This window comes from Lolium rigidum, chromosome 7 (assembly GCF_022539505.1).
Source record: "Lolium rigidum isolate FL_2022 chromosome 7, APGP_CSIRO_Lrig_0.1, whole genome shotgun sequence".
NCBI classification, from domain to species: Eukaryota; Viridiplantae; Streptophyta; class Magnoliopsida; order Poales; family Poaceae; genus Lolium; species Lolium rigidum.
In genome coordinates, this window is record NC_061514.1 from 136,256,198 (window position 1) to 136,268,188 (window position 11,991).

Genomic DNA, 11,991 nt, shown 5'->3' on the forward strand with positions numbered 1-11,991 from the left:
TTTGATCTTGTGGATGGCATTCCAAAACTGGGAGCCCTTCGTAGGAACCTCGGGGGAGAAAAGGTCATTGTTGCCCAGGTACTTAGCTCTAAGAAGGTCGGCCCACAGACCCTCCTCATGCTGGTACAATTTCCAAATCCATTTGACCATCAGCGCAATGTTCATGCGTTTAGTATTGAGGATCCCCAGACCCCCAAATGCCTTTGGTCTACAAACCGTGTCCCAGTCTACCATGTGGTATTTCCGTTTGGCGTTGACCCCTTCCCAAAAGAATCTAGCCCTAGTTTTGTTCATAGCTCCATGTGTCTTGTCATGGAGAAGGTACATGCTCATTGCAAACATTGGCAGGCTGGATAAGCAGGAGTTAGTGAGCTCGAGCCTACCAGCCGAGGCCAGGAAGAGGCCTTGCCAAGGGTCAACCCTATGACCCACCTTCTCGCCGTAGAAGGTCCAGTCTGCCGCCGAGAGAGATTTGTCACTCACCGGCAAACCCAAGTACTGCATTGGGAGAGAGCCCAGCTTGCAGTTGAGCCCATCGGCCACCCACCTCCGCTCTGCTTCTGTAACCCCTGTTACAATGGCCTCGCTCTTCAGGAAATTAATCTCGAGTCCCGACATGTTTTCAAAACATAATAGGATGAGCTTGAGGTTGGCCACCCCCACCCTAGAGGGCTCGATCATGATCATGGTATCATCTGCGTACTGGAGGTGCATAACACCACCAGGTATGAGATGAGGCACAACACCCTGTATGTGACCCGACTCCCTGGCTCTCGAAAGGATAGCCGCCAGCGAGTCTACCATGAAATCGAACAGGATTGGGGATAGGGGGTCACCCTGTCGCACTCCCCGTGCATTTCAGAAGAAACCCCCAATCTCCCCATTGACATTGACCACCGTTTGTCCTCCGGAGACCAGTTGCAAGAGGCGGTGAACCACCATTGCCGAGAACCCTTTCTTGAGCAACACCTCCCGCAGGAAATCCCAACTGACCCGATCATATGCCTTCTCAAAGTCCAGCTTAAGCAAAAGACCTCCTAGTTTGTTAACCCTCAGCTCGTGGGCAATCTCGTGAAGCGCGAGAACCCCCTCGTGCAAACACCGACCCTTAATGAAAGCCGATTGGCTCCTATCTATGGTCCTGTGGGCAATCGGAGCAAGCCTCATAGCGTACGCTTTCGCCACAAACTTAAAGATAACATTAATCAAGGCAATCGGTCTGGACTGTCTGATGTTATCCGCGCCCTTCACCTTAGGAATCAAAGAGATGATCCAAAAGTTCAGCCTCGCTACATCCACCCTCCCTAGGGCGAAATCGTTCAGGATTGTGAGAATTGGCTCCCTCAAGATTCCCCAGAATTTCTTGAAGAACAAGACCGGCAAACCGTCAGGTCCCGGAGCTGAATCAGGCTTCATATCGGCTAGCACCGCATCCAGCTCCTCTGGAGTAAAGGTCACCTCCAACTCCACATTCTCCGTGTCCAAAATCCTCTTATCTTCCGGCCACAGATCGTTTGCTAAGGAGAACGCCCTCGTCTCTCCCTCTGCGCCCATTAGGTTCTGGTAGAACTGGTACACATGGTCCACCAGATCCGCCTGATCATAAACCTCCCCAGCTTCTGTAATAAGTCTCGGAATGGAACACTTACGCCTTCGACCATTGGCGATCGCGTGGAAGAAGGCCGTGCAGGAGTCTCCCTTAAGGGTCCATCTGACTCTACTCCGCTGGCGCCAATACTCCTCCTCCACACCGTCGAGGTGGACAATCTGGTCCTCCAGGTGATATCGGAGAGCCCATCCCTCCTCATCAAGGCCCTGAGAATCAGCTAAGTGGTCCAGATGCTGAACCCTACGCATAAGGTCCTCCTTGGCGGCCCTTTTTTCTTTCCCTAAGTTCGCCCCCCATCCCTTGAGGAACTGGCGTAAGCTCCTAGAGATGCATTGCCAGAGGTCAATGCTGCATCGATGCGGCCCCTGCACATGGATACACTCAAGGATCTTGCCCTTGAGAAGCTCTACGAACCCATCCACCCCAAACCACCATGTCTGGAAGAAAAAGCGGGACGATCTCTTAATCCCTTTGTCCCCATCATCCAGAATCAGTGGGGTGTGATCGGACCCAATCCTTGTGATCGCCTGCAGCGATCACAAGGGAAACAACTGCTCCCAAGCAGGAGAAACAAAGACCCTATCAAGCACCGAGCGAATCGGGACAGCTTGTTTGTTCGTCCAGGTAAAGCGAGCGCCCGCTCTGTGCAGCTCCCTAAGGGATAGGGCCGCCACCACATCATTGAACCGGCGCACCCTTGGCCAATTCACAACGCCATTACTCTTATCCAACGCCCTTCGGATGAGGTTGAAGTCGCCACCACTGGAAGATTGCAGGCGCGCACCTCCGCCCCAAGCTCGTCCAAGAACTCCCCAGTCCTCGCAAGATCCGCCGGGCCATAAACCAGGATGAAGCACCACTTCTTTCCCAAGTCGAGTTAGGGTTTTGCCACTATGTCTCCTTGTATCGTCACCGTAGTTTACTCCATCCCGTCCATGGTCGTGCACATGTGAACTGGAAACCAGGTCTCTGAAACCAATCGCATTAATGATCTTGTACGAATTAGGTGTTTGGAAAATGCTCCGCGTGGGTGCTTATGTCTTCATCGCGGATCGTCTACCATTCAAGTTGGACGGTTCTAAGACTAATTAACATGTAATTATTGCCTACTTATTTAACACCGTCTGCAGCACAAACAGACTGCCATACTGGTGAGTTGCATGGAAACCGGTCGTAATTTTTGTCCTCTCCATGCTCTTGGCGCACCGGCATTTGGCAAGGCTACGTGAAAGCGTGCCCTGTATGGCGGTATGTCCTTTCCCCTAGAAGAAACCTGGCAAATGCGTGACGCCCACACGGGCAGCGTTGCGTGCAAGACGGTGGAGAATGATGGCACCCAAAACGAAACAAAGTCAAGAGGGCCGCGCGCGCGAGCGCGTGCGTGAGCGTCCCGATCGATCGTCGACGGTGCGGCAGCGGCGTGTCGGTCGTTCCGCACGCATGCATTATTAGGGCATCTCCAGCAGCGCGATGTAAACGGATGCTGAGCGACCGCCCGGGGAAATGCGTCTAGCACCAACTCCAGCGGGGCGACGCAAAGTGACCGAGCTGTCCGCGGAGACGCAAACCTGGCCCAAATATGCGCCAGATTTCCGTCTCGTCCGCTCGCTTCCCCACGGGCCCTCATGGCAGCGACCCAGGTTCGATCGGCCTCGAATTCACAACGCGCGCCGGTGTGGCAACCGCGCCGATCAACCGCCACAATGGAGTGCCGAACCGCCGCGGAAGAGCAACCGCCGACCTCTTCGTTATACGCGTCGCCGTTAATCCCCGCATATTATAACCCCTGCGTCTACGGTAATTCAAGTTCAACCGCCTCCTTCTTCTTCCTCTTCTTCTTCTCCAACACCGGCACGTCATAGGCGACTACACGCTGCCGTCCGACTCGGAGAGCGAGGGCAAGTCGCCTGGATTTCTGCATTGGTGGAAATCCCCTACGACGCCAAGCGATCTGGGCTCCACGCCCAGCGACCCTGCCTCCACGCCGAGTGAGGAGGAGGAGGACGGAGGCGGCGATGGCAGCGACGCCGAGGACGAGGAGGAGGGGCAGGAGGAGGAGGAGGACTCCGACACCAAGTTCGCCCGGTTGGAGGCGCAGGAGGCGGCGGACGACAAGGCGGCGGTAAGGAAGAAGTCCAGGGCCCGGGCAAGGGCGCTGGTGCGGGCGGCGCATCGTCGTCCGTTCACCGACGACGACGACAAAGACGTCATTTCTTCCAGTTTCAACTCCTCGACAGGCGCGTCGTCCTCCAGTTCCGACGAGGAGGTGACAAGCAAGAGGCGCAGGAGTTTCGACGACGAGGCAGGACCTTCTAACAAGAAGGCCAAAAATTAGTTTTAGTTTATATGTTTTTAAATTTGTTCTTCTTTGTATGTTAAATATGTTTGAATCTATTCGATTGAAGTATCCGGTTAATTGTTTAGACTATAATCTATTCGATTGGAGCAACATGACATCATTGAGTACTACTTTTCACGTTTAAACTTGCTCATTCAACAAAAATGAAAAGAAGTAGCACAAAAAAAACACTTGCATGTCCAATATGCGTCGGACCGTTGGAGGTATCCCCTGATGGAAACGAACATTTCGTCCATCGCGGTCATTTTGGCGTCCGCCAGGCGACGCAGGGCGTCCGAAATGTCGTAGCGCCCCTGGAATGGGAGGTGGCAATTTGGCTCATAGGAGCAAATGCTCTCATTATATAAAATAATTAAAAAACAATTTTAAAAATGTTAAAAAATTCTGATATAAATTTGTTGGTGTACATCTTGACATTCTATGTTAGTGCACAAATTTTCGTGGAGAAACAACATTTTATATGGCGTGTACAAAAAAGACAAAAAAATATCCTATACGTAGTCGTGTTATAGCATCAAAACTTGTCTTTTTCACAATTATTTTTTGTTTTTTTTAAAACTTGTGTACCAACATAAAATGTCTAGATGTACATGTAAAAATTTAGTTTAGAATTTTTTGACACTTTGAAATGTGGATTCACATAATGAGAGCATATGCTCCTATGAGCCAAAGTACATTTCCCCCCTGGAATGCCCTTAGTCAACAGCGAGCGAGCGAGCGACGCCGGCCTGATATGGAGCTCTTTCGTCAAAGCGGTCACATGCATGGAGGGCGAGAATTCCGTGCCACCGCCCCGGCCGTCCGGCGCCGGCTGGAAATCGGCGAACCGCGGTACGTGCGTGCGGCCGTGCGCTCGGGGAAGGCCGGCGTCGACGTCGTGCGGCAGGATGGTTGTTGGTTGCTTCTGCGTCGTGCGGGCGGCGAGCCACTGTTGCCTTGGCTCCAATTTATTAGCCAGCCAGGGCCGTCTGCGGCCGCACCACCCATTGTCATCCCCGCTGCAGGTCGAGCGCCGGCCGGCTACTGTGCCGCTCTCGGTTTACACCATCGCTGGCCGCACAAACGCACCTATACGTGTCGGACGTCGCACGGCCGGTCTTCGCCGGACCTAGGACCCAAATCGACGTTGCTCTTCTCCTACACGCACGCGTGCTTTCCCTGCCTTTCTGTTTGGGGAAGACTCGTATATATACACTAGTAGAAAATGGTGCTTTTGCACCGATCGGTAAGGGCCATATGCACCGGATGCTCAACCGGTGCAAAGCATTCGGTGCAAAAGGCCACCTCTTTTGCACCAGTTCAGTTGCGAACCGGTGCTAAAGGGGTCACCACGTGGCGGCTGTCGGGCGCCCGAACGAGAGGACTTTTAGCACCGGTTCGTATTGCGAACCGGTGCTTAAGGGTCTGTCGCTGACCGCCCAAACGCACATATAGGTGTCGGACGTCGCACGGCCGGTCTTCGCCGGTCCCAGGACCCAAATCGACGTTGCTCCTCCTACACGCACGCGTGCTTTCCCTAGCTTTCTGTTTGGGGAAGACTTGTATAGGACCGTTTTATTACATGAGATCATAGGATCAGCTCACATATAACTTATTTTTAAAAATTGCAAAAAAATATGAAACTTCTATACAACATACCTATGGGCTGTATTTACAACTTCAAAAAAAATCAGCTCAAAAGTCCACCTACAGGTAGAGAACAAACAATATAAACTCTACTGTAAATAGTGTCGGCTTCACGTGAACATGATTTTACACAATTCGCCATCTAAGATGTGTTCTTTTTTGTTATTTAAGTGTAGGTTGAGTTTGAAGCTGCGATTTTTAGGGGTTGCATATATAGCACATAATATGGTTGTTGTAAAAAAAACGTTTTTTGGAATATTTCAACATATTTTGTATGTTCAGCAAAAAAAAACCTAAACGGGGGCAAAAGCTTTGCCCCATTCTATTATTTAAGGAGAAGTTTAACAAGTTTACAAAGCCGATACAAGGTTAATGAATACATGAATCACTCTCCCGGAATCAAGTCTCCCAAACGTTTCGCACCTGACCACATGTCTAATCCTATCAAAGACAACATGTGTGGACGACTTGCTTGTTGCGGAAGACCCTAGTGTTTCGCTCGCACTAAATCTCCCAAGTTATGAGTAAAGTAAGGGAATGCATGACCTTACAGTTGGGAAGACTCTTGGCCGCCATCATAATCGACCAATCTTTTCTGCTTAGGCCGGCCCAAAGGGAGTATCCATGGCAGTCATCCCAATAAGCAATCCCACAATTAGGTTCCAAAGTCAAATGGAGAAGCGACAATGCACAAAGTGGTGATCAATAGATTCGATGCATTGCTTGCAAAGGGGGCAAAGACCACAATTAGGCCAACATCATTTGGCCAACCGGTTGGCCATCCAAACTCTATTTTGTGTGACAAGCCCAAGCCTTCCATACCGTGCCATACATAGCGGACTTGATCAAACCCAAGAATTGCACTTCATAGGCGGATTTGGTGGAGTATTGGCCGTTGGGGGCAAGTCTCCAAGAGATGTCATCTTCGGCAAACTCGTTGAGTTGGATGGTGGACAAAAGTGTCCAAAGTTCAAGGAATCGGTTGAAGTGGTCAATGGTGAATTTCTTCTCAAGGTCAATATCTGTCACCCAAAAGTTGCCATGCAAGACTTTTGAGACAACATAATTTTTGCGTTTGGAGATGTAAAAAATTACGAGGGCACCAAAATAGACTTTGTTACGGCCCTTCGCTTTCGTTGGCCTTGGCTTCAATGGAAAGACCCTAATAAAATTTCGGCGGGATCCGGTAACCCTTGTACCAAAGAGGATATGGAAATTTTCTACGCCATTACCGACATCTATTTGGGGAATGGCAACAAAACCACGTTTTGGCAAGCTCCTTGATTCGGTGGGAGGACACCTATTGATGTTCAACAAAATTGATCTCACAGATTCTATACAAAGTCAGATCCTAACTAAGTTCCCCCCTTTCCGTTTCCTCACGCCAGCGTTTGTATCTACGTTGTGTACAGCCCAGGTAGTAAATCACCCTGCCCTCAAAAAATAAACAAAAAACTAGTAAAGCACCCTCGGGTCTCTTATGGTAGAAACTGCTAAATCGGTTGTTTCTATGGAGCCTAGCTTGTTCACGGGAAAACGATATTGTTACTCATGCGCTCGCACTGTACTCTAGTCACTGGCCCCTCCTCTCTCTCCCGCTCCCTCTCTCTCTCTCTCTCTCTCTCTCTCTCACACACACACACACACACACACACACACACACAGGTCCCATCAACCGCCTCATTGTGCCTCCTCCAAACTCGTGGATGGTCCACGAGTTTGGAGCTGGCGGTATCTGTTGAAGTGTATAAGTAGATTGCCTAGCCCTTTCCATCAGTTCGGACTTTTGGTTCAATTGGCTAGTGCATGAAGCTTAACATGGTATCAGAGCCCAAGGTCTCGAGTTCGAGTCCTGGCTTTCACAATTTATTCTAAAAATTATCTCCTCTCCCCTCTCCTCGCAGCCGCAGCCGCCGCCCGCCCCGGCCCTCTGCCGCCGCCTCTTTGCCTCTGACTCTACACGTGTTGACTTGTCTTCTCGTTTTCCTGTCACACGTGAGAGGGGGTGTTGAAATGTATAAGTAGATTGCCTAGCCCTTTTCATCAGTTTGGACTTTTGGTTCAATTGGCTACTGCATGAAACTTAACAGTATCCACGACGCGGTGGCACCGATTGGCCAGGTCGTGGTGCCGCTATTAAATCGGTCGTCCCACAGCCCCCCCCCCCCACACACACACACACCAACACCCACGCAAGTACACGTCAAGCAGAGCGGCGGCCATGGCGGCGGGGGAAAATAGCTCTAGCCGGGAGATGGAGGTCCCTTCGGGCTTCGTCCCTTTGCCGTGGCATGCTCTTCCACAAGTGGGGGCCCTCCGACAAATACGCCGATCTTGTTGGGAAAGTGGTGCAAAAACATGGTGCAACTGCAGTGGAAGGGTGACAAGCTTGCCCTCTTCAAAGGCTGGAGCAACTTTGCCTGGAAAGCTGCCATGGTCTTCAATGGCACACTCGTATTCACCTACAAGAACGACGGCTTCCAGCTGCAGATGTACAGAGTGGGCACCTCCGTGGAGGTTGTCTGGGTCATGTCAGCCACCCTGGAGCTAAATCTTGCTTGTCAATGAAAGTTCTGGTGATGTTTTTGCTCAGCTGATGATATTGTGTTGTAATGTTGGCCTGTAGAGACTTACAAAATCCTGCTTTTGCTTATGTTTTGTTCTAGTACTAGTGTTGTCCTGTAGAGGTTTAGAACATATCTTCGGTGTCAGGGATGTGTGTCCCTGGTGTAATTAGTAGGCTCAAGTACTTGTCTCTTAGTTGTCTAATACCTGTAGTTTGGTACTAAGTCTGTTGGATGTCAACATGATATGTACTTCCTCCGGATCGGTCTAAAAGGCGCGCACGCAATTCAAGATAAAGTTTGACCGTTAAATTGGTCAATGAAATATAAATTCTATATCTACAAAATTTATATCATTAGATTCGTATTCAAATAAGGTTTCCAATGATATAATTTTTGTAACATATATTCTATATTTTATTGACTAAAATAATGGTCAAAGTAATTTCTTGAACTACGTGCGCGCTCAGGAGGGAGTAGTATGCTTTCAATTGCCCTTTTGTTGTGTGTAATGTGTGCTACGGTAACTTTACCATAATGCATATCACTTGTTCGAACCAAAATAGCTACAAGGTGACAACTGAACACACGTGTAGTGACTTTTCTCAGCCAGCAAGGATTTTCTTGTCAACCAAAGAAAGTGACACTTGGGTACCTATAGATGCAGCCTATGTGCCACTAAACGAAGTGCAAATTTTGGTCCGTGACTTGTTTCGAACATGCTAATACCACGAAGCCTGCCCCACGGAGCGAACACGCCCCGAGTCTCTGAAAGATGCTGCGTTTTCTTTGAAGTGTCGTAACTTGAAGAAGATCTTTATTTCAATGATATACTCGAGCAACTTTTTATATTGTATATGCATGCATCTGTGTAGACGTTTGTGCGGACACCTCAATCGCTATCTGCAAAGTGGATGCAAGACTCAAAGTTCAACTGAGACAGAATTAGAAGACACAGAGGTAGCGACGGGGAATCGTTGCCTTTTGGCTGACTGCTTCTCTCCTGCAGATAACCTGCTACCAAGTCCCGGAGACAGAAATAAGCAGTGTGCAATACTGCAATGGCCATTTGCACCGCAGACATGCATGTATTTTTCCATGCAACTATCATCACATGATATTTTCCACTTCCTCTGATGTCTGATCCATAATATGTACGAAACTTTTTAAATTAAATCCATCCATAATAAGTGCCATACTTGAGTTAAAACTTGATCAGATATAAACTAAGTGCCGACAGAGGAAGTACATAATTGATTACATGATGTATGCATGCAAGTCGTTTCGTTATTGATTTACGTACTATCTTTTGTGCGAAGCGGTCAAACCGTGTTTGTTGGTTTAGATGTCGCACTTGGCGTACCCGTGCTGCCATGCATTGCTACCAGCACCGGGGAACACGTCAAAGATTTGCAAGTGATGAGAAGTCTACCCTCGAGGGACCAGGAAAAAAGCAAGCGAGCATGACCCGAAGCGTCATGTCATGTCACACGACTCGTCCCCCTTCTCATCCACGCCTGCATGTCTTTCCACCCATATATTTCACAGATTGTCACAGGCAAAAGCGCTGAAACAGTGAAACCAACCACTCCCTCTCCCTACTGGTCACTCATCTGCACAGGAGGGTGCTTAATTATCGACGACATGACATCCTAACACAAATATTCAATTAGCGTACAGTGATACTTGCACCAATTACACTGTGGATGGTACGATTAGATTAGATTGATAATATGCATGAGATACTCGATTAAAAAAGAATTAATGTTCGTCGAAAGAAAGGAGTAGTTAAAGGAAAGTCGCCGATTGTTGGCCATGGCCAACATTTTGTCAACGCTGGCCCTGCATTTCTGCTCACACCAGGTCCATGCTGCAGGAAAGCCATTAGCGCACGGCTCTACAGACACACAGAGAGTGAGAGTGAGAGACAAATGCTGCAGCAGTATATATCGATCATCCTTTAGCTTTACTAAAGAACAAGGGAGATAGCTAGCCTTTGCAAAAGAAGCAGGCATCAACAACTCAGCTCCAAAGGTAAGGAACGAACGAACTCTCTCCAAGAATAGTTGTTACACACGCCAAACCTACTCCTCGATCAGTGCCGGCCATCTCTTTCCGACGTACGCGCGCTAGCTAGCTATGGCGAGTAACCACTTCTCCACACTAGCTACGTATAGATTAATCTACGATTAACCAACCAACCATGTGTCACAATAATCGTATCTATGCAAGATCTGTTTTCTATAATCTATATACTCTATTGATCCGCCTGCAACTAAATAGTTCTCTTTGCTTCACGGCTTCTCCAGCTGGCTGTCGAGGCCGACGGCGTTGTGCCCCTTCGACGGGCCGGATGGCGGTACCGGGGCCCTCGGCAGGAACCCCAAGAAATGGTTGGCTGCGCCTCCGGCCAGCGGCCGAGCCCTGAAGGGCTGCATGCCCCTCGAAGCGTTGCAGCTCGGCGCCAGCGCCAGGAGGAGGAGAGCGAGCAGGACGAGCCACCGGAGCTGCTGCCGCGGCGGAAGAGTCGTCCTCCTCGTGCTTCTCGCTCGCCGGCAGCAGCGCTCCATGCACGAAGCGGAGCACGGAAGGTGGACGGTGGGCAGAGAGCTGCTGGTGGCGCCTGGCGTGGGTGGAGGGTTTGTGGTTTGAGGCGTACGTGATGAGCCGGCGAAGGTTTTGGTCAGTGGGAATGGCGGGGAGGTTTGGAGGAGGGAGGCGACGGTACGGTGGTGTGTATGAGCTTGGGTGTTGGAGAGAATGAGCGTGCGGACACTGGTGGAGTCATCAAATTTATATGCCAGCTCTCCCTATGTAGACTTCCCTGTCATGGACTTGTTCACAGCAAAGGAGGTGAAGGAAAAAATGCAACCCCACATGCATGCTGTCATTCTCTGAGGCTCTGTTAGGCTAAGGCGTGTTTGCAATATACAAATAAAACCCTTGGTGACATGTGCTCCAATGAAGTATTCCTAGTACTCTTGCAAATAAGTCACTCAATTTTAGTTACTTATAAGCGAATCTAGACAAATCCGGACCACTCATTTCGGAATGGAGAAAGTATAATGCTTCTAAAACGAACCAAAGTTTGTACGGAGTAAAAAAAAAGGTATACCTGCCATAGTTTACTGTTACGGCCTGACTCTTAGAGCATCCACGGTGCGATGCTTATTTAGAGATGCTAGGCTATTATTCCCGGTTGACTGGTGGCTACGATGTTAAATCCTGGTCTCACATGAGGCATCGATGCAAAAAAAAAAAAAAAAAAAAAAAAAAAAAAACTAGTGTCTCGCACTTCTTCGCTTTTGGCATGCGGCGTGAGAAGCGGAAGTTTCAGTTGGAGCCCTTTGTGTTCATTCCGAGCGGCTTCCTTGTCCTCCCACTGCTCTCCTCTCCCCCTCCTCCTTGAGAGTCCATCAGGTGAGACCGGGCCGACCCCGAGCCCTCTTCGGCGGCGCTGCCGGCTGGAGATGGCGAAGGGGAGGCGCTGGAGCTGTAGATAGGGTTAGGTTTAGGTGTTTCGGCGGCTTGCCGGTAGTTTGGAGTAGGGCACGAGATCTCTGGGGTCAGATCTGGTGCATCCAGGTGTGGGGATTCTGCCTCGTCGAGCTCCGGCGGCCGGAGAAGCTCCTCCACCTAGGAGATCTCCGCCAATAAGATCCTTCGCTGCTGCTTCTGGATTCGCTGTGCTTCGCTGCACTGGTTTCCTCCTCTGGCCGGCCATGGAGGCGAGGGGAAGAGGAAGCCAGGAGCTAGCTCACCAGATCCTGGAGTCAGCTGGGGGTCAGCTTCTTCCCTGGCACTTCGGCGCGGTGCCAGGCAATCACATGTGA

General features: G+C 49.9%; 1 protein-coding gene across 1 annotated transcript; it reads right to left on the bottom strand.

Annotated features, from left to right (window-relative positions):
* Nucleotides 1-10,193: 10,193 nt before the first annotated feature.
* LOC124672050 (protein IDA-LIKE 2-like) lies at nucleotides 10,194-10,728 on the bottom strand. Its single transcript, XM_047208345.1, has one exon. It carries the CDS (start codon nucleotides 10,726-10,728, stop codon nucleotides 10,453-10,455), a length of 276 nt encoding a protein of 91 aa, XP_047064301.1. The 3' UTR covers nucleotides 10,194-10,452.
* Nucleotides 10,729-11,991: the final 1,263 nt, after the last annotated feature.

What these genes read in the sequence shown, in the direction of transcription:
- LOC124672050 (XM_047208345.1), bottom strand. Translation starts at nt 10,728, where the DNA reads ATGGAGCGCTGCTGCCGGCGAGCGAGAAGCACGAGGAGGACGACTCTT.